At 65.2% G+C, this 20,476-nt stretch overlaps 3 protein-coding genes across 6 annotated transcripts; 2 read left to right on the top strand and 1 right to left on the bottom strand.

Moving 5' to 3' along the window:
- Positions 1 to 2,656: 2,656 nt before the first annotated feature.
- APLN (apelin) lies at positions 2,657 to 3,886 on the bottom strand. The gene is made up of 3 exons (XM_030272780.3): positions 3,794 to 3,886; positions 2,870 to 3,041; positions 2,657 to 2,779 (listed from the first exon to the last, which is right to left on the bottom strand). The coding sequence occupies exons 1-2, from the start codon at positions 3,867 to 3,869 to the stop codon at positions 2,875 to 2,877; spliced, it is 243 nt and encodes an 80-aa protein (XP_030128640.2). The 5' UTR covers positions 3,870 to 3,886; the 3' UTR covers positions 2,657 to 2,779; positions 2,870 to 2,874.
- Positions 3,887 to 8,167: 4,281 nt separating this feature from the next.
- On the top strand, positions 8,168 to 13,952 carry XPNPEP2 (X-prolyl aminopeptidase 2). The gene is made up of 21 exons (XM_072929211.1): positions 8,168 to 8,362; positions 9,074 to 9,147; positions 9,234 to 9,344; positions 9,424 to 9,487; positions 9,639 to 9,743; positions 9,863 to 9,949; positions 10,050 to 10,196; positions 10,290 to 10,391; positions 10,492 to 10,573; positions 10,946 to 11,141; positions 11,249 to 11,338; positions 11,433 to 11,542; positions 11,629 to 11,706; positions 11,794 to 11,865; positions 11,971 to 12,031; positions 12,212 to 12,281; positions 12,394 to 12,498; positions 12,818 to 12,877; positions 13,056 to 13,132; positions 13,249 to 13,347; positions 13,621 to 13,952. Exons 1-21 carry the CDS (start codon positions 8,317 to 8,319, stop codon positions 13,819 to 13,821), a joined length of 2,037 nt encoding a protein of 678 aa, XP_072785312.1. The 5' UTR covers positions 8,168 to 8,316; the 3' UTR covers positions 13,822 to 13,952.
- Positions 13,953 to 14,071: 119 nt separating this feature from the next.
- Positions 14,072 to 19,602, top strand: SASH3 (SAM and SH3 domain containing 3). Of its 4 annotated transcripts, none has more exons than XM_030272771.4 (8): positions 14,072 to 14,725; positions 16,929 to 17,021; positions 17,258 to 17,407; positions 17,490 to 17,634; positions 17,708 to 17,856; positions 17,975 to 18,181; positions 18,455 to 18,605; positions 18,683 to 19,602. In XM_030272771.4, the coding sequence occupies exons 1-8, from the start codon at positions 14,672 to 14,674 to the stop codon at positions 18,865 to 18,867; spliced, it is 1,134 nt and encodes a 377-aa protein (XP_030128631.2). In that variant the 5' UTR covers positions 14,072 to 14,671; the 3' UTR covers positions 18,868 to 19,602. The 4 variants fall into 4 exon arrangements, with proteins under 4 accessions (XP_030128631.2, XP_030128629.2, XP_030128630.2 ...); XM_030272769.4 differs by having other exon boundaries at positions 14,075 to 14,725; positions 17,487 to 17,634; XM_030272770.4 differs by having other exon boundaries at positions 14,078 to 14,725; positions 17,487 to 17,634; positions 18,686 to 19,602.
- Positions 19,603 to 20,476: the final 874 nt, after the last annotated feature.

The following is a 20,476-nucleotide window of genomic DNA, read 5'->3' on the forward strand; positions in this document are numbered from 1 at the left end:
TAGGTGCCGGCATTGTTCCCGCGGCCACCGCATTCCTGCCACTGCCGCCGGAAATGCCGCAGCGACAGGGAAGCTCTGATGCTCCCTGGAGATGGGACAAAGCTGGGCCTGCCCGTCCTCCTCCTCGGGAGGGCACAGGGATCCTTATGAGGGACCCTGGATGCTGTTGGGGTGCAGCTCAGAGGGTCTCGCTCATGCATCAGCCCACTATGAACGTGGGCACTGAGGGATGCTGGTGGTACCGAGGTGGTGGTGCTGGAGGAGCTGGCGGTGTCCCACAGCCGCACTGAGCATCCCTTGCCAGCCCTAGGTGGGCAGTGAGCTGTCCCCTGGTCCCTGTGGACAGCCAGACATCCCCAGGGACCTCAGGGCTCCTACAACTGCTCAGCCCTCTCCCCATGCCCCCAGCACCCCTGTCTCCCTGCTCAGTGAGCTGCTGGGACCTGGCAGACCCCATCCTTGCCCTGCCAGGACAGACCCTGCTTGCACAGGACCTGCCCCATGCCCCTCTGCCCGTGTCCCCAGCACTGTCCTGTGCCCACTGCCCACTCTGGCCCACCTCCTGTGGCAGTACAGGAGCTCTGGCACTGCCATGGCACAGGAGGCACAGGGAGCATGACTGAGCTCAGCAGCTCCCACCTGCCTTGGGCATCCAGCCAGGCCAGGAAGAGCCAGAGATTCCTTAGGTCTCCCGGCCCAGAAGCCTTTTCCTCCTTCCAGGCTGGCCACAGCCCAGCCAGGAGGTCCTCCCTGGCCTTCTCCTCTCAGGCTGGTGCAGGAGGGCTGGGGTCAGGGCTCAGCTGTGCAGCCCCTGGCTGCAGCCCAAGCGCTTGAGGCGATGCCTGGGGGACGTGGGACATCACTGCCTTGCTGCCACGGCCACGGCAGTTGCTCCAGGGGTCTGCTGGGCCCCCCACTGCCAGTCCTGCAGAGCAGGGACCTCACCGAATCCCTTGGGCAAGGTGCCTGCTGCTGCAGCTGGGGAGGCAGACCACGGGCATTGAGGGCTGCATTGAAGTGCCGGGGGAGAGCCCTCCCAGTTCAAGCCAGTAGCAGCAGCACTGTGAGCTGGCAATGGAGGAACGATAACCACCCACCCCCAGCATCCCAGAGGTGGAGGCAGCTGGAGGGGGCTGTGGCTGGGGCACCATGTCCTGCCCCACTCCAGCTCTGGGAGGTTGCTGGCTCTGGAAAACGGCACAGGAGCCAGGACACGACTGAGCAGTGAGCGGGCAACCCCTGCCCACCCACCCAGACCGTCGTGGGGGCACGGGCAGTGACTCCTGGGGTGGCGGTGGCGGTGGCAGTGGGGACGTGGGGCAGCAGCGGCTCGCAGGGCCCCGCGGGTGGCGGATCGTGCGGCGGGCGCGGCCGGAGCGCTGGCGCGGGGCCGGGCAGCGCATCCCTCCCGGTCCCGGCGGATGAGCTAATGGAGGCCAGCTGGGTCCCGGCGCTTCCCCAGCCCCGCTCCCAGCCCGCAGCTGCAACCCTTCCGCTCCTCCAGAGCCCCTTAACCCCCTCCCCGCCGGCACTGCCGACCCCTGCCCGCAGCCCCGCGCCCGGGACGTGGGCAGCCCCCTGCAAACTGGGAGGCCTCGCAGGGCACCCCCTCTCCCAACTTCCCAGCCACGGCTGGAGGTGTCCTGTCCCCTGGGTCCCATCCCTTTGCAGGGCTCAGCTCCTCCTCCCCACCTGCAGGGTCCCACTGGGACCCTCAGTCCCCTGAGCCTTGACCCCCCTGCCCCCCATATGGGTCCTGCTCACACCCAGCCCCATGGGGTGGAGACACGTAGGGGAGGAATGCCAGGGATACCAGGGACAGGGACACCAGAAACAGGGATGCCAGGGATAGCAGTGTCTGAACACAAGGGACAGGGATGCCCAGGAGGACCAGCATCCCTGTGCCCTTCCAGCATCCCCTCCTCCATCTCCCAAGCCCCTCTGACTTGTGTTTTCCCACCCTCCTTGCCCCAGCCATGAACCCCAGTGCCTATAGACAGCCCCAGGAGGCAGTGGAGGCACCTGAGATCCCTCCCCACCAGCAGGAGAGCAACCCCTGCCTGCCCTTCCAGAAATCAGCATTTACTGAGTTAATAATCATAACTCTTTATTATAAAGTTGTATTTACATGGAATAAATCTTTACAGACACAGGAGACAATCAGCAGGGCCCAGCTCTGAGCCAGGGCCCCTCCTTTGGTATATGGCAGAGCTTGATAGAGACCCCAGTGTCCCCCATTCCTACTGTCCCATGGCATGAAGCAGTGTGTCCTGGGTGGGCACCCCACTCCACCACAAGGTGGGTCTGCCAGTGGGAAAGGAAGGGCAACTCACCCAGGGTGTGGGATGAGCACCATGGGAATAAATAGACCCAGGGAAAGCTGCGTGCTCCCCCCTGGCGTGGGGGTGACAGGGCTGGGGCAGGACCCCGGGGGAGCACACAGACCCCTGAGGAGAAGCTGCTCTGCCTGACAAAGTGCTGTGCACAAAGCCCGTGGTCCCGGCGGGCCGATGCCTGAGCCAGTCCTGTGCCCACCGGGACAGGGCATCGTAGCTACCGTGGCCCCTCTGCAGGCAGCCCCCATCCAGCCGGCCCTGCGGGGCGGTGAGGAGGGGCAGAATGCACCGGCAGTGCCAGACACGGCACCGGGGCCTCCGGGGCAGCCGCCGGGAGCAGGTGGGGGGGGACCCCAGGCTCAGGAGGGCCGGAGGATGAGCAGATCGGGCGAGAACGCGGCGCGGGCAATGGAAGCCGTGTCCGTGGAAGGCTGGTGGCAGCCCTGCAACGAGAGCAAGTCCAAGTACATACGAGTTCCCTCATGGCACCGTCACACGTCTCCCCGCATCCCCCGTGCCCCGCCGCATCTCACCTGGCTCAGAACGGCATGGGGCCCTTGTGGGACAGCCGGGGCCGGGGCCGCCGGGACCTCCGCCAGCCCCCGGGCCGCTGGCCGGTCCCACGGCGTGCGCCCCGCGGCCGCACCAGCCTCCGGGTGAGCCCATTCTGGGCATCCTTCCCGTCCGGCGCCTTCCCCAGCGGCCCTGCGGAGATCAGCAGCAGCGTCAGCCACGTGTCCCCCCCACGCAGGACAGGGACGGCGGTACCGTGGGGCTGCCTGGCCCCGGGCACTGTCCCCAACAAGAGCCATCGCTGCCGAGCGCTCCCTGTGCCGGCGGGCCCGGCCACCTGTGCCCGGCATGGCCATCCGTGTGGCCACGGCCACAGCCGCAGCCGGGCCATGGGGCTGCTCAGCCTCTGCTTTCGGCCCAGCACCCCCCCCTACCACAGGCACCTCCTCCATGTGCCACCGGGACCCCCAGCCCTTCACCCCGGGCCGGTTCCCGCATCCCCGCCGTGCCTGGCGCCGGTGCTCCCAGCAGTGGTCCCGTTGCCCCGGGGCCCTGGAGCCCCTGGCGGGATGCTCTGCTCCCTGGCACTGCTCCTGCTCCCCTTAGTGCCTGGCGGGGATGCTTTGCTCCCAGCTCCCCGAACCCCGCGGGGTCGGTCGGCAGCCGGGGCCGGGGCCGTGCCCCGCGTGGCTCCAGTTGCGGGACACGGTCATGCCCGGGGCTGTCACCGCGGCTCCGGACGCTCCCGCTCTGCACGGGGACCGGGAGGGTTTTGGCTCCAAAGAAAGCGCTTTGTCTTTCCCCAGCCCGGCGGCGGCGGCTCCCGGTGCCCCCCAAGCCGCGGCCACCCCGGCGCGGTCCCCGCGGTCCCCTCTCCCCTCGCTCCCTCCCTCCCTCCATCCCCCGCCGCCGGCGTGGGGTCCCCGCGGCTGTTCCGCTCTCACCGGGGGCGGCCAGGACGAGCCCGAGCAGCAGCAGCAGCAGCAGCAGCGGGGCCAGGAGCCGGCGCGGGGCGGCCATGGCGGGGGGCGGCGGGGGGCGGCGGGGGCGGCCGCCGGGGGAGCCGCATTTGTAGGCGGTGAGAGCCGGCCCGGCCCCGCCGCCTCCCGTCATCTGGCCCCCGGCATGGGGGGGACGCGTCCGCCCCCCGCCCTGCCCCGCCCCGCCGCCGGGACACCTCCGCGGGTTTCCCTCCATCCCGCTCTGCTGCCCGATCCCCTCCCGGCGCATCCTCCGGGGGATTCCCCGCCTAAAGTCCCCTCATCGCGTCCCCAGTGCTCTGAGACCACCCCAGCTTGTGCGGGGACCCCCATCCAGCCCGAATCTGGGACCGGCTCCCAGCCTAGCCCCGGCCTCTGTGCCCAGCCTGGTCCAGGACTCCCTACCCTAAATGGTGCTGGGACCCCCACACCCAGAATGGCCCCCAGACCCTAACACAGCGGCCAGCTTGGCATGGGACCCCTGCACAGCCTGGATCCAGCCTGTCTATCCCCTTCCACCCTAGTCCTGGGACCCCCCTCCCAGCCTGATCCTCAGATTCTGGGACCCTCCACTTCTCCTGGCTCACGCAACCCCTCCCAGTGCCTCTCTTCTCCAGCACCCAAGGGGACAGGGACCTGTCCTGCCTGCCCACTGTCCCCTCCAGCCCCCAGCCAGGCAGTGTGTGGTGAACTGCCCACAGTCCCCACTGCAGAGGGGAGAAGGGAGAGAAATCGAGAATGACTTTGGGCCCAGGAGGAAGGGAGAGGTGGGAAAAGTGGTTAAGGTTTGGGGGTTTTTCTCATTACTCTGCTCTGATTTGATTGGTGATAAATACATAAAAGGGGAGATTTAGATCAGATATTAGGAAGAAATTCATGGCTATGAGGGGATGAGGCCCCAGCACAGGTTGTCCAGAGCAGCTGTGGCTGCCCCTGGATCCCTGCAAGTGCCCAAGGCCAGGTTGGACAAGACTTTGAGCAACTTTGGGATAGTGGAAGGTGTCCCTGCCCATGGCAGGAGCTTGGAATAAGATGGGCTTTAAGGTCCCTTCCAACCCAAACCATTCCATTCATCCATGATTTTAGGAAATTCCATTAATTTCCCCAAACTGAGACTGTTTGACGCATGCCTGCACCTGGTGATGTACTGATCCTTATCTCAATCTTTTCCTTGTATTTTCCCTCCTTGCTCAGCTGAGGAGCAGTGCTGCAGTAGCTTTGGGGGCACCTGGCCAGGGTGAGCCTCCACAAAGGTGGGTGTCATCAACCCTCAGAAAGGTGGATGACAGCTACAACTGCACCCTGAGAGAGCCCCGGCCAGTGGGGTGAGGGGGTGGCCCTGACACGGTGTGGGGGCAAAGAGGGGCATATGGGGGGACTGCAGGAGGAGTTGTATGGGGGCATGGGTATAGGGAGGCACTCTAGGAGGGGTTGGTGACTGTACTGGGTGTCAGGGGGGGCTCTAGGAGGGGCTACAGGAGGAGTGGGGGGATCTGAGGAGGGGCTGTACCTGGTGTGTGTTGGGGGGCTCTAGGAAGGGCTACAGGAGGAGTGGGGGATCTGAGGAGGGGCTGTACCTGGTGTGTGTGTTGGGGGGCTCTAGGAAGGGCTACAGGAGGAGTGGGGGATCTGAGGAGGGGCTGTACCTGGTGTGTGTGTTGGGGGGCTCTAGGAAGGGCTACAGGAGGAGTGGGGGGATCTGAGGAGGGGCTGTACCATGTGCACAGCCCCACACATGTCTGTGGTACCACAGGAGGGGAACATCCTCTGAACCTGTTCCAGCCCTGCTGGCTGCAGCCTCTCACCCCAGACAGGCTCTCCTGCAGCCCCCACTTCTGGCACAATGTGGGGTCAGCGCTGCCCACCAGTGCTGTGCACCCCCAAACTGGTGGTGCTTCTTCAGGGTGAGCAGGAGCTGCATGAGGCATCCCCACAGCCCGGCTGCCGAGCTCTCCGGTGCAGGGAGGATGCCCCAGCCCATCCCTGGGCAGGCATCACCGGGCACACCCCGGCTGCCAGGGCACCCTCAGGGATCCTGGCAGCATCCCGGTGCCACCACCGGCATCCGCATTCCTGCGCCCGCACATCCTCCCCGCGTCCTGTTTGCCGGGCGCGTCCCCCCGGCCTGAGTCACCCCGCGGCCCCTGCAGGTGACGGAAGGCCAACAATAGCCCACAAAGGGAGGATGTCCCCCCAAAGCCTTCCTCCGGCTCGTCTTCGAGGAAACCTCCCGCGGGAGGGACGGGCCCCACCGGACGCGCGGCGGCCGAGGAGCTTCGTCCGGTTGACGCTGGCCCGGAGCGACACGCGGCCCCGCGGTCCCCGGGGACGGCCGGTGCCACCCCCGAGCTGGGCAGGAGGAGGCTGACCCGAGGGTGGTGGCACCGCGGATGGCACTGCCTGTGAGGGCACTGCGGGGTGGAGCTCGGAGGGAAGGAATGAAGGGGTGAGGATGCCCCTCGCCCTGTGGACCCTCCCGGGGTGGAGTGCAGCCCCCGGGCCCGCAGGAACCCGGCAGGGAGGATGAAGCGCCATTAACGCGTGTCACTAAGGAGCGGGATGGCAGCAAAGCGCTGCCTGACTGTCCCCACGGCACCGCATCGCAGCCTTGGGAAACTGCGTAGCAATCACAGCAATTCTGGAGTCCCTCTGCCACCTGTCCCTGTCCTGCCCCTTCCTGGGCTCCTCTCACAGGGCAGGGACCAGCGGGTGATGCCAGGCACGGGCAGCCCGAGAGCATTGGTGACATGAGCGTCCCAGGGCTCAGCCGGAGGGAGCGGGTGGCCAGGGGTCCCCCCGGCTCTGCCGCAGCTGCAGGTTGGTTAGGGACAGCACACGGGACAGTGCGACACGGGACAGCAGAGCGGGACACGGGACAAGTGTCTGCGGCTGCACGGCGCGGTCCTGGTGCCACCTCGTGGTGAGCAGGGCCCCGGTGCCACAGCTGGACACGGCGCGGTGTCACGGCAGGTGCGGTGGTGACACTGCCGGACACAGCGGACAGCGTGGGGACACAGCCGGACAGTGCCTGAGGGAACAGCGACACAGCCAGCCAGTTCAGTGACACAGCTGGACATCAGAGTGGTGACACAGCTGGACATCAGAGTGGTGACACAGCCGGACAGTCGCTGCCAGGGTAGGTGGGTAAACACCTGTGTGCCCAACTGGGAAGAGGCAGCAGCTCAGAGGGTTCCTGGTCCCCACACAAATCCCACTTTGGCTTTGAGCCGAGCCTGTGAGAGCTGGGCTGCAGGGACCACAGGCCCAGGAAGAGGGAGGCACATCCCAAAGATCCTCGTGGGCTGTGATGAGCTGTGATCCTGTAGGGAGTGCTCTGGGAAGCCTGGGAGGGTGGGGATGTGAATCTGTGGGAACAAACGTTTTGGTAGAGCCCATTGCAACAGATCAAGGCAGGGTGGTTTTAAATTAGAGTCAGTGTGGATTAGATAGAGGGAGGAAAATCTTCCCTATGAGGGTGGGGAGGCCCCGGCACAGGTTGGCCAGAGCAGCTGTGGCTGCCCCGTCCCTGGAAGTGTCCAAGGCCAGGATGGAAGGGGCTTGGAGCCACCTGGAATAATGGAAGGTGTCACTGCCCATGGCAGGGGGTCAAAACTAGAGGATCTCTAATGTCCTTTCCAGGCCCAACCAATCTGTGACTCCATGACCTGTCCTGGGTGGGGACATGCACTCATCCCTGGAGATCCGTGTCCATGCCAGGGGTGGACACCTCCAGTGCCTGTGGCAGCAGGTCTGCCCCGTCTGCCCCTCTCCCAGCCTTTCTCTCCACAACCAGAGTCATTGAAGCCGCTGGAGGAAGTAGCTGTGCAATCAAAGTGACAGACCTCGGGGTCAAGGCTCCTTATGATGAAGATAATGAGGTTTTATCAAGGCAGATGTACAGAGGTGGCATCTTATGGTGAAGATAATGAGGTTTTATCAAGGCAGGCTGCTGATGGGCCTGGAGGGACAAAGGGCACATCCCATCAGGATCCTCCCATGGAGCACAGGTCCCTGTGCAGCCCCAGCAGAGGCTGGTGGTCCCGGGCACTGAACAAGGGCTGGTGCCCCCCTGCATGGCTCCATGTCCTGTAGAGAAGGAGGGATGACTTTGGGGCCTGATTGGCTTGGGGGACATCTGGTCCTCACCCCAGGGATCCCATGTCAGCTCTCCACAGATCCAAAACACAGGGGCTCCTCAGGGAGCAAAGCCTTTCCCTGAGCTCTCCCTGGCCATCAGGTGGTGCCAGGCTTACTTGGCACGTTCCCACTTCTGCTCCTGCAGGATCTTTGGACTTTGTGCTGATTCCGCTGTTTGCTTTTATTTAGCAGCAGAATTCACTTTTCAAAGGGACAAACCCTGCTCCCCATGCCCTGTAGCTGCTGAGGCCTCGTCCCTCCCACTCCGCATCCCTCTGCCCCTGGGGCAAAGGCACAGGAGGAGGGACCTGTCACGCACAGTGTCCCCTTGGTGCCTGGCCGGGGCAGCCATGTCCCCCCTGCTCTGGATCACAGCCTGGACACTCCTGCTCCACGGTACGGCAGACGGTGGGCAGGGCACTGGGGTGGGATGGCACATCTGGGGACCCCAGGAACCAGACGTGGAGAACGTGGGTCCACCCCGGGGTAGGAGCCAGACTGTGTGTCAGGGCTCACCCTGCCCGGCTGCCTCAGGGATGGGCCTGGGGCAGGCAAGAAGCAGACCCGGCGTGCAGACACTGGTACCCAAGGCCCCTCATGCTGAGGATGACCCCATCACACATTGTCCCACGGACCCAAGCTGTGTGCCCCGGCCCAAAGGGAGAAGCCAGGTGCCCGCTGGTGATGGAGAGCCCAGGGAGTGGTGGTGGGGCCCCATGCCAAGCAGCCCTGGGGACAGGTCAGGTCCAGGACATGGCCCCACCTCAGCCAGTTTCTTCCACAGCCCCAGGGCTGGGATGCTCCAGACAGGCTCCTGCCAGCCCCTCCGTGCTCCGTGCTGGGCACAGCTGCTCCCCGTGATGATCCCACTGTACCACGGGCACCGGGAGATTTATCTCCTCTTGAACCAGGGGATGACGTTGCTTTTCATCCACTATTTCTGGGGCTAAAAACACCGGGTTTTGCAAAAAGCCCCAAGCTTGGCTGGCTGGTGTTTGGGGCTGGGGACGAGGGTCACAGCTGCCTGGTGCAGTTCCGGGCTGGAGCAAAGGTCCAGCAGTCCCCCAGGCTGCAGCCTGAGGCTCCCGGGTGTCGCCGTGCCCACAGGCTGTGCTGCAGGGCGGGCACCACAGGCTCCTTCCACCAGGAATGACATCCGGGATTGCTCCGCGGACCCAGCGGTGAGCCCCGCCTTGCTCCCCCTCCCTGTTCCTGAGACCCCCGGCACGGGGTCCCCCAGTCCCAGCACGTCTCCCTGTGCCACCAGTACCTGCCACGGACGGCCACCAACACGACGGCGCGTCTGGCCGCGCTGCGGGGCATCATGCGGACCCACGGCGTCCACGCCTACATCGTGCCCTCCACGGATGCCCACATGGTAAGGTGGGAGCCCCCCGCCCCCCCGGGGACCCGCTCCCTGCCCACAGCCACCTCTCACGGCCCCATCCCGGCTCCAGAGCGAGTACATCTCCCAGCGGGATGCCCGGCTGGGCTGGCTCACCGGATTCACCGGCTCTGCAGGTGAGGGCACCCCCCCAACCCTCGGGTACTGGTCCTCATTCCTGGGATCCATGTGCACGGCATGGTCCCACTCCCTGAGAGCCGCTGGGGGTCCCTGGCAGCTGCAGGGAGAGAGAAAGAGGTGATCCCTGAGCCCCCAACGCTGTCCCAGGCACTGCGGTGGTGACACAGGACAAGGCTGCCCTGTGGACTGACAGCCGCTACTGGACCCAGGCAGAGCGGGAGCTGGACTGCAACTGGGAGCTGCAGAGGACAAGTCAGTGGGGGCAGGATGGGGCCTGCTGAGTCCCCAGGGACCCCCCAGGCCCTGCCACAGCCATCTCTGGGCTCGGGACACGCTGCAAATCCGCGGTGCCACCCAGCTCTCTCCTGCAGTCTCGATCGAGTCCATCGGGATGTGGATCCTGAAGGCGGTTCCTGCGGAGGGGAAAGTCGGTTTGGACCCCTTCCTCTTCTCCATCGGTAGGGCTGGCTGACACCGTGGGTCACCCTGCCCACGGGAGGGCAGCCCCTGGGTGCAGATTTACCAGGAGCCCAAACCTGCGGGCTGCTCACCCCCCAGACACCTGGAACAGCTACAGCCGGGCTCTGCACGGCTCCGGCCGGACCCTGCTCCCCCTCGAGACCAACCTTGTGGATCAGGCATGGGGTGATCAGAGACCCCTTCCCTCCTCCAGCGAGATCTACAGCCTCCCAGCAGAGTTCACAGGTCTGACCCCAGCCTCCCGCAGCTCACCCGCAGCACCCCCAGCCTGGGGCCGCGGTGGTCCTGCACTGAGCCCACCACTCGCCCGACTGGCAGGGAGGAGCTGGCAGGAGAAGGTGGCTGGGATCCGGCAGCGGATGGAGCAGCACCAGCGGCGCCCCACAGCCGTGCTGCTGTCGGGGCTGGAGGAGACGGCCTGTGGGTACCCACCGTGGGGCCATGGCAGGGGCCGTGGGCTCGACCCCTGGGGGTGGCAGGGCAGTGGCGGTCGCGGGTGCAGAGGTCTCGTTCCTGGCAGGGCTCTTCAACCTCCGCGGAGATGACATCCCCTACAACCCTGTCTTCTACTCCTACACCCTCCTGACCAACACAACCATAAGGTGGGCAGTATATCCCTGTACAGGGCACGGGGCCTGGAGGGGGCTGACCACCCACTCCCCTTCCACCCTTCCTTTGGGAGCCAGCCCCCATGGGACCCGCCTCTCAGCCCCATTGCCCATTATCCCCAGAGCCACCCATCCTGCCATGCCCAGCCCCACTGAGTGTCCTTCTGAGCCACACATCCATCCCCTGACTCCGAGGGCACGCGTGGCACACTCCCTTTCCTCACAGCCCCAGTTCCTCCCATTCCCAGCCCAGCATCCCCTCACAGCTGCCCAGGTCCCTCCTCTGCCGGCGTGGCCGGACTCGGGGGGACCAAAGGCAGGAGCCGAGCACCCCGACCGTGCCCGGCCCATCCCGCTCCCTCGCAGCCTGTTCGTGGAGGAGTCGCGGCTCTCGGCGGCGGCGCGGGAGTCGCTGCGCTCGGGCTGCCCGGGGCCGCTGTGCGTGGAGCTGCGGGAGTACGGGCAGGTGAGCGCCCACCTGCGCCGCTACGCCCAGGGCAGCGTCACCGTGTGGCTGGGCACCGAGTACACCACCTACGGCCTCTACAGCATCGTCCCCCAGGTGGGCACCGAACCAGGGGTGTGCGTCCTGCAGGCTCAGGGACTGCCTCGTGTCACCTGGCGCCTGAGGGGACAGGTAGGTGTGCCACGTTCTGTCTGCCCTCACAGGAGAAGCTGCTGGAGGAGAGTTACTCACCTGTCATGATGGCCAAGGCTGTGAAAAACGCCCACGAGCAGGAGATGCTGCGAGCTGCGCACGTAAGGGCTGTCCCCCTCCCCAAAGTCCCCTGCAGAACGGGGGGCAGACCGGAGGAAGCAGGGTGCTGATGTCCCCTCCCCGCTGCCACCCCAGGTCCGGGACGCGGTGGCCGTCATCCAGTACCTGCTGTGGCTGGAGAAGGCAGTCCCACAGGGGCACGTGGACGAGTTTTTGGGGGCTCAGCAGGTCGATGCATTTCGCTGGTCAGTGCTGCCCCTGGGGCCTGTGCTGCCTGGTGAAGGGCAGACGGGGGTCCCCAGCACCTCCCTTCCTCCCTGCTGCCTTCCAGGGCCCAGGAGCACAGCCGTGGGCCCAGCTTCCAGTCCATCTCGGCCAGCGGGCTCAACGCAGCGCTGGCTCACTACAGGTATGGCTGGGGCAGTGGTGGGCAGTGGGCAGGGGGTGCTGGGCAATGGGCAGCTGGGAGAGGGATCTGATCCCTTTCCCCTCGCAGCCCCTCCAACGGGAGCAGCCGGACACTGTCTGCGAGAGAGATGTACCTCTTTGACACCGGAGGGCAATATCTGTGCGTAGCTTTGAACAAGATCCCCCCCCACCACAGCCCCACATCCAGGGCCCCCCAAAGCCAGCACTGCAGCTGCATCAGCCCTTTATGACCCCCTCTTTGCAGGGATGGGACAACAGACATCACTCGCACAGTGCACTGGGGTGAGCCCACCCCGCTCCAGAAGGTACCAGCCCCTCCCATGGCAGCCAACATCCCCCTGCACTGCCCAGGGCACCCCTGAGATGCCCAGACCCCCCTGCACTGTCCAGCACTCCCTGTGGCACTCAGCATCACGGGCCTGGCCAGGGCTGGATGTGCAGGGGTGGGTGTCTGGGTGCCACTCACCCCCTGCCACTCCCTACAGGAAGCCTACACCCGTGTGCTGATGGGCAACATTGACCTCTCCCGCCTCATCTTCCCATCCAACACAGCAGGTGGGTGCCAAACCCAGCGCTGGCCCTGCACAGAACCCCTGGCACAGTGAGCAGGAGGGCACAGGGGAGCCCCATAGGCTCCTTGGCCCCATCCCACCTCTTCATTCCCCAGGGAGAACGGTGGAGTCCTTCGCCCGCCGGGCACTCTGGGATGTTGGACTCAACTATGGCCATGGGACCGGCCACGGCATTGGCAACTTCCTCTCAGTCCACGAGTGTAGGTGTCACCAAAACTGGTGCTGGGCATATGGGCTGAGCTACGGGGACAGGGACAAGGACAGGAGCTCACTGGGGGCTTCCCAGCAGAGCCTCTGTAAGGAGCCGGGAAATCCCTGTTTTCAACACCCTCTTTGCCAGGGTGGCCCCATGATCCTTGCTGAGGTGGTCCCAAGCTCCTTACTGGGATGACCCTTGTCCTTGTGGTCCTTGCCATGGTGGCCCCATAGTCCTTGCCTGGGGGTCTCTGTGGTCCTTGCTGGGGTGTCCCTGCAGCACGTGCTATCCACAGAGCTCTAACCCGCCTCGTGTCCCTGCAGGGCCCGTGGGTTTCCAGTCCAACAACGTGCCACTGGAGGCTGGCATGTTCACCTCCATTGGTATGTCCTGGCACCCCGACTGGCACCCCGGCTCTCTGGGACAGCCCTGGGCACAGAGCCCAACCAGGGACGGGGTGTCAGCTCTCAGCCCCGCTCAGGGGGCAGATCCAGCCCCGCTGGGGTGGGCTGGGGGAGCTGCTGGGGTTGGGGGCTCACCAGGCGTGTTCCCGGCCCTCAGAGCCCGGGTATTACCAGGATGGCGAGTTCGGGATCCGCATTGAGGACGTCGCCCTCGTGGTGGAGGCACAGACTGAGGTAGGGGAATGGGGACGGGGTGACAGAGGTGGCACACCGTGGGGGCCTGCATCAAGTCAGGGGTGGGGACAACTCCGAGAGGGTAGGGGACACCCAATGACACCTCTCTGTGGCAGCACCAGAGCGGGGAGAAGCCTTTTCTGACCTTCGAGGTGGTGTCCCTGGTGCCCTATGACCGCAACCTCATTGACCTCAGCCTCCTGTCCCCAGAGCAGGTACAGGGGTGTGCTCGGGGTGGGGAGCAGAGCAGGAATGCGAGGTCAGCACAGGGGCTTGGGGGGTGGATGCAGGAAAAAAGCAGGACCATGGCATGAGGCTGGAGTGGGTAAATGAGGACAGAGCGAGGATGGGCGCATGGATGAAGAGGGGCAATGAGCTCTGCAGGTGGGACCAGTGGTCAGGGTGTGGGGCAGCTGGATGGGGAAGGCCAAAGGCAGGGGCAGCACCCAGGCCACCCCCGGGCAGCTCCCCGTGGTGCCTGGCTGCAGATCCGGTACCTGAACTCGTACTACGAGAGGATCCGGGCACGCGTGGGGCCGGAGCTGCGGCGGCAGCGGCTGGAGGAGGCGTACACATGGCTGCAGGAGAGCACCGAGCCCTTCCCGGTGAGCGGCACCGGCCCCGCCGCCGCGGGCACGCTGGCCCTGGCCTCGCTGCTCCCGGTGCTGCTCAGCGGGCTGGGGGCCTGACCCCGCACCCCTGGCCCCACCACGGCCGGGTCTTCCCCCGCCCTCACTTCCTTTTTTTGTGGTGTATTCTATTTGTTCGTCTGTGATTAAACAAGAGCAAGGCGGGCCCCGCTGCGCCCTGCTGTGCCCGATGTGCTGCGCGCTGCCTCGCCACCGAGTTGGGGCTGGAGTCCTGCCCCAACCCCACCCCTGGCACCCTCCTTGTGCCACCTTGTCCAGCCCTGAGGCCACCAAGCCAATGCCGACAGCGGGAAGATGGATTTGGGCAGAGTCCCACTGTGGGGCAAAAGATGGAGGATTTGGAGTGAGAATCAGGGCAGCCAGCCCAAGCAGGGATGTCCCTGCGGGTGCCAGCAGCGGGGTGACCATGAGCACATCCCACCTGCGTGTGAGGACCTGCGGACACAGGGGACATCCCAGACCAAGTGTCACGCAGAGAGCTTGGCTATCGTGTCCCAGCAGGATGAGCAGGCACGGGGGTGGGCACGACAGAGGGGTTTGGGACTGTCACCTTCTCCATGGGGGGGACGCACGATGCCCATTTGCAGATGGGCAAGGGGCAGCATCACCGAGGGGCTGCACGGCCCAGAAGTGTCAGGGCTCAGACACCGTCCCCACGCAGGGGCCCCGGGCAGGGCAGCAGCAGCTCGTGGAGGGTTTCCTTCCTCCTGCCCCAGCCCCGCTTCGGCAGCCACCCCGAGCAGGGCTGCAAGCGCCTCTCATGTGACCGCCGCTTCCTGTGCGCTCCCGGTGCCGGTGCCGCGGGACGGGACGGGACGGGACAGGACGGGTCGGGCCGCGCTCGCCGCTGCCGCACACCGAGCCAGCCCTCGCCACCGGCCCCAGCGCCATGCTGCGCCGCAAGCCGTCCAACGCCGGCGACAAGGAGCCGGGACACAGGAAGGTGAGCCTGGCGGCATCCCGCTGCCCTCGCACCGCGGATGTCCCGGCACATCCAGAGCTGTCCGAGCCTGGGCTGCCGTGGGATGCTGAGCAGGAGGGCTGGGGCAGGGCCTCGGGGGCTGGGACAGCAGCTGTCCTGCCATCAGTTTGTCTGTCTTGCCACCAGCCGCTGTGGCCTCTCCAGTGCGCGGTCCTGGCTTTGTCCACCTCCCACTCTGGCTCCCATGCTGGTGGGACGCGTGGCTGAGATGCGCGGCACCCGGGATCAGCACGGTGCCAGCTCAGGTGCCGGTGGGACCCGCGGAGCTCTGCTGGGGGAGGATGTGGCCCCCCAGCCCCCATGGCCTCCCCAGGCGTGGGCGGCCGCCTGTCATTTCCTGGCGGGGGACATGGCTGCGGTGGCGGCTGTGCAGCTCTCTTGCGCAGCAAGGTGCTGCGGTCGAGCCTGCAGCTCCATCACGTGTGCCAGCTTCCTCCGGCAGCACCGCTGCGATGTGCGAGCTGCAGGAGTGCCAGCTGCCAGTGCCACGGCCTCCCGAGAGCCCCCTGCGTGGCACGGCCCTGTGGCACGGCCGTGTGCCACCCTGCCGCTGAAGGCTGGAGGCTGAAGTCACCAGTGAGGGCCAAAACTGGCTCCTCATCCCCTGCCAAGTCTCGCACCAGCTGGCGCTTCAGCTCTTGCCAAGCTTTGCAGGGCTGGCATCAACATCAGCAAGTCACCACAGAGAGCAGGGGCAGTGCCTGGTGGCGAGGTCCTGCCTGTGACAGGGACAAACCCTGCCATGGCAGCTCCTCCGTGCTGCCAGGCTTGCGCAGGAAACCTGGGTGAAGTCCTCCTCCCTGCACTGGGGTGGCCCATCCAGCCCGGCCAGTCCCAGTGGGCATCCCCTGCCCTTGCCCAGCCACAGCCACTCTCACTTCCCCCTCCTGCTGTGCTCAGGGACAGCCCGGCCCCCCTGACTCACATCCCACTGCCAGGCTCTCCATGGCTCCTCCAGCCCCAGGGCAGTTCTGCCTCAGAGCTGTTTTATCTCAGCACTGAAGCCCGGGGAGGTTCAGTGTGCCTGGATCTGGTGGATTCGGGGCACTGGGGTGGGAGCAGGGCAAAAGCCAGCATCCCCTCTGCACGGATGCACCTGGAGCTGGCATGAAGCCACAGGGGCTGTGCAGCTGGGTGTGGCACCGTGAGCCTGCCCTCTGCAAGGAATGGCAAAACCAAGGGCTCAGGGGTGCCCGGTGGAGCCAATGAGAAGGAGAGTAAAGAGGGAACAGCACAGGGCCAGGCTGTGCAGGGCTGGGAAAGGCCTCTGCCACAACAGGAGCTGGCAGAGCTGCTTGAGAACAGAAATCCCTGCGGTGGTGGTGGCAGAGCAAGCACTGTGGTGCGTGCTCCAAGGGCCTCAAGAGTGCTGGCAGTGGCAGCCGAGCTCACGGTGCCCCACTGTGCCAGCACGCTGGTGCTGGCATCCAGGGATGAGGGACACCTGGGACCAGGTGGCTGTGCTGGCACCAAGGACGTTCCTGGCATGGAAAAACCCTTCCATGTGAGACAGGCACCTGAGGCCATGGAGAGGAAGGCAGGCAGGGGGCACAGGAAAGACCAAAATGGGCAAGGGGTGGAGAGGTGTGCCAGGACTGAGATCCAAAACCAGCTTTGATGGCTTAGGCATGGAGGTGGCACCAAGCCAGCTGGTGATGCTGGGGGTGTGCTCTCTGGGCTATGGGGTGACACTCACAGGTGGAAAACGTGGATTTGTGATGAATCCTCCAGGATTTCAGTCCTGGAGCTGACACTGTGGGTAGCAGCAGGGACGTGGCCCTTCACTGCCTGCCCACCTGTGCTGAGAGGAGATGCAGAGCCCTGTGTGCCCCCACGTCCTGGCCCGTGTGCCAGGGTGGCATCGTGGCACAGCCCTGGGATGCTCCCAGCATGGCAGTGCCAGGCTCAACACCAGAACATCCCTGCCCTGGGAATGCTGTGCCAAGCAGCTAACAGGCACCAAGAGCTCCACATCCCAGTTCCAGGGGGTTGATGATACATGGCAGCTCTTGGAAGAGAGCAAAAAACTCCTCCCAGCACTGGCATCACCCTGGGAAGGGCAGAGCAGCCCAAAGTGCAGAGAGGAGCCGGGGCAGGGAATGCAGGAAGAAGCCCATCTCCCACCTTTCCATCTCCCCCCTCACACCTCTGCCCCTGCTCCCAGCTTTCCCTACAGCGTTCCAGCAGCTTCAAGGATTTCAACAAGTCCAAGGTCAGCTCCCCCGTGTCAAGTGAGGAGTTCAGCCTGGAGGAGAATGTGAGTTCCCAGCACCCCCGAAGCAGCAGCACCCCTTGACACCTCCTGCTCCCCTGGGAACAGCCCATTCCAGGGCTGGCTTCCCAAAACTCCTGGTCTTACCAGTGGCCCACATGTCACGGAGCAGCCCAAGGGTGCCAACACGGGTGGGATTTGGGATCTCACAGCCCTGTGTGACCCTGCTGAGGCTTGCCCAGGGTGGGGGGCTCTGCCTTCACTCTGCATGGCTCTGGCAGATCCCCGAGGATGATCCCAGCAGCGCCAGGCCAGAGGAGGCCGTGCAGAGCAGCGGGACGAAGCTGGGCAGGAAGTGGCGGGCGGTCATCTCCCGCACCATGAACCGCAAGATGGGCAGGATGGCTGTGAGGGCGCTGGCCGAGGGGAAGGTGAGCAGGGGGCGTGGGGACACGCACAGGTGAGTGGGGGACAGCTCCCCCTCCCTCGGCCTGACCCCAGTACCTTCAGCAGGGAGAGGTGGAGGCGGAGGGGTCCCCATGCCCCCTGTCCCCAGCCAGCAGCGTGGAGGAGCAGAGCCATGACAAGGTGCCCCTGTCGTACCTGGAGCTGGAGGAGGAGGACGGGCACCCGGCCCTCGGACGCCAGATGTCCAGCGGTGAGGCCAGCCCCGAAGGGACACCGGCCCCACATCCACAGCCGGGCACATCCTGACCCCCTCCTCTCTGCAGGCAGCGACATTCCCAGCCCTGGCGATCCCAGGGACAGCCAGCTGCTGGAGGACACTGTCCCCACCTACACTGGCCCCTTCTGCGGCCGGGCCCGTGTCCACACCGACTTCACCCCCAGCCCCTATGACAAGGACTCCCTGAAGCTGCGGGTGAGCCACGGCCACTGCGGCCCTGGGCAGGGAGGGAGGGTGGCCAGGGACCCCCTGAGCTGGGGCTGTTCCCTGGCTGTCCCCAAGCCTGTCCACCATCCCATGTCCCTTGGCCTAGAAAGGGGACATCATCGGCATCATCGAGAAGCCACCTGTGGGCACCTGGACCGGGCTGCTCAACAACAAGGTGGGCTCCTTCAAGTTCATCTACGTGGACGTGATCCCCGAGGAGACGGTCCCTGCCCGCAGGAGCCGGGGCTCCAGCCGCAACAAGCGCCTCAAGCCCAAGACCCTCCATGAGCTGTTGGAGCGCATCAACCTGCAGGTGAGGGACAGGGGCTGAGGGGGACAGCAGCACCCAGCACGGGACCAGCAATGCCACCAACCCCTCTCCCCTTCACTGTCCCCCACCTCCTGGGTCCCCCCACCAAGCAGCCAGCGGCACGGAGGGGACACGTGGGGCATTTCTGGGTAATGTGGGGGTAAGTGCCCACTGTGGACCCACTGATGGGGGGAGCTACAGGCCAGCACTGGGGGTCAGGGGGAGCCAGGGGAGCCACCCAAGCCCTGCTCACCCCTACCCACGCCCCCCACCCAGGAACACACCCCCACCCTCCTGCTGAACGGGTACCAGACCCTGGAGGACTTCAAGGAGCTGCGGGAGACCCACCTGAACGAACTGCACATCACGGACCCCCAGCACCGTGCCAAGCTGCTGACGGCTGCCGAGCTCCTCCTGGACTATGACAGTAAGAGCCCTGGGGAGGGGCGGGAGAGCCCTGACCGGGCACCCCAGCAGCACCACTAACCCACGGCCCTCTCCCAGCAGCCAGCGAGCCAGAGGATGGGGACACCACCGAGGCCCCGCCATCGCCCTCAGAGCCCAAAGGGGACATTCCTCGCGACTCCGGCTGCTTCGAGGGATCCGAGACCCTGGATGGCAGCCGGGAGGAGGCCGAGCTGGGTCCTGAGGAGCAGCTGGGGGCTCTCTCCATGGCACAATCCCCCTGAGCCCGCCGGCACCGCCACTTCCCGCTCTGGCCCTAACAGTGGGGCTGGATTGGAGGGGACGGCTGCTGGTGGGGCACAGGGACCCCAGTGGTGGCACCTCGGGGCCCGGCTCAGCCCCTGCACCAGAGCCAGATGCTGGGTGGACACGAGGTGCCCCGGGACATTTTGCATGGCACTGCCTGGCATCAGTGCCCCGAGGCAGGGACTCTGGGCACGCTGGGGCACCACGCTCCCCGCCAAGACACCACGGGCATCGGCTGCTTTTCCCAGGTTTACAGCAGGCTCAGGAAGGGAGAGCTGGGGATGGAAGCCGTGTGTGCAGGTAACTGAAGCCTGCCCAGGACACTGTCACTTCTCAGCATGGACACACAGAGAACCCCCTCACCTGCCATGGGGGACAGCAAGATGCAAATAACACAGCTAAGACACCCTGGAAGTGTGAGATGGAGAGTCCTGGAAATGCACAGGGAAGGGGGAAGAGGCAGCTGGCTTGGGGCAGCACAGACACGCAGGGGCTACAGCTCAGCCGTTTTCAAACCAATTAAGTTTCCTTCATTGTTTTAAAATTAAAAAAAAATAATTAAAAAAAAAAAAAAAAACACCCAACCCTCACCCAATCCCCTTCCTTCCTTCGGGAGACCCTGACCCGTGCAGGCAGGTCCCAGCAGGCAGCACTCCACACACCTCGTGGAACAGGGAGCAGCAAAGCCAAAATACACACTTTTTCGCACCGAATTGGAGATTTGGTTTGGTCAGTAGCGTGTTGGGGCGACTCCCACGGGGTGGGGCACAGGAGCTCTGTCCCCGGAGGATGGAACGGGATGCGGCTGGGCTGGCTGAGGGCCATGGCAGGGCGGCCGGGGCTCCTGCCCAGCCACATTCCAACTGGGAGCAGCTGTGGCAGCTCTGCCCTCTCACCCGGGAGAAGAGGCCCCACACAGCGGGAGAGGGGACAGTTCAATCCACACCCCTCGCTGCCAGCCAGCAGCATCACGGACACACACACGGGACTGGCCTGGCAGGACACCCCCAGCAGCCATCACACGCCTGCGGGGAGGAACGGGAGTGCCCAGCACAAGGGAGAGGAGCTGCCAGGGCCTCTCCTCCACCAGGGACCTCTGCAGGGATCCCAGAGGTGTGAGGGTCCTGCCAGTGCAGGATGGGGACTGTGGGGTGGGGGGAGCCCTGCCATGGCACAGAGCTCACCCACCATCCCCCCAGCCTCTCCTTCTCTGTCCAGGACACACAAGTCCAGCCCTGAGCAGCTGGCACAATCCTGGGAAGATCCAAGGCTCCCAAAGCCAGTCTAGGATGGCTGAGAACAGCAGAACAAGGCAAGGGGGGGACAAGGGGATGCAATGACACAACACAGATCGGGGCTGAGGTCCTGGAGAGCTGCTCTGCCACAGCAGGGGAGGGCTCAGTGCAGACACCCAGCAACAAATGCAGCCCCAGCAGCAGCCAGGAGCCAGTGGCACAGGCAGATCCTTCCCTGCAGCTGTCCACCCTGGCTGCCCTCTCTCTCCCTTGAAGCCCAGGGTGGTGTGAGCACCAGGGCAGGACAGGAAGGAGGGTCCCTCATAGCTGCTGCCTTGTTACATCACATGGA

Source organism: Taeniopygia guttata, chromosome 4A (genome assembly GCF_048771995.1).
Source record: "Taeniopygia guttata chromosome 4A, bTaeGut7.mat, whole genome shotgun sequence".
Lineage (NCBI taxonomy): Eukaryota > Metazoa > Chordata > Aves > Passeriformes > Estrildidae > Taeniopygia > Taeniopygia guttata.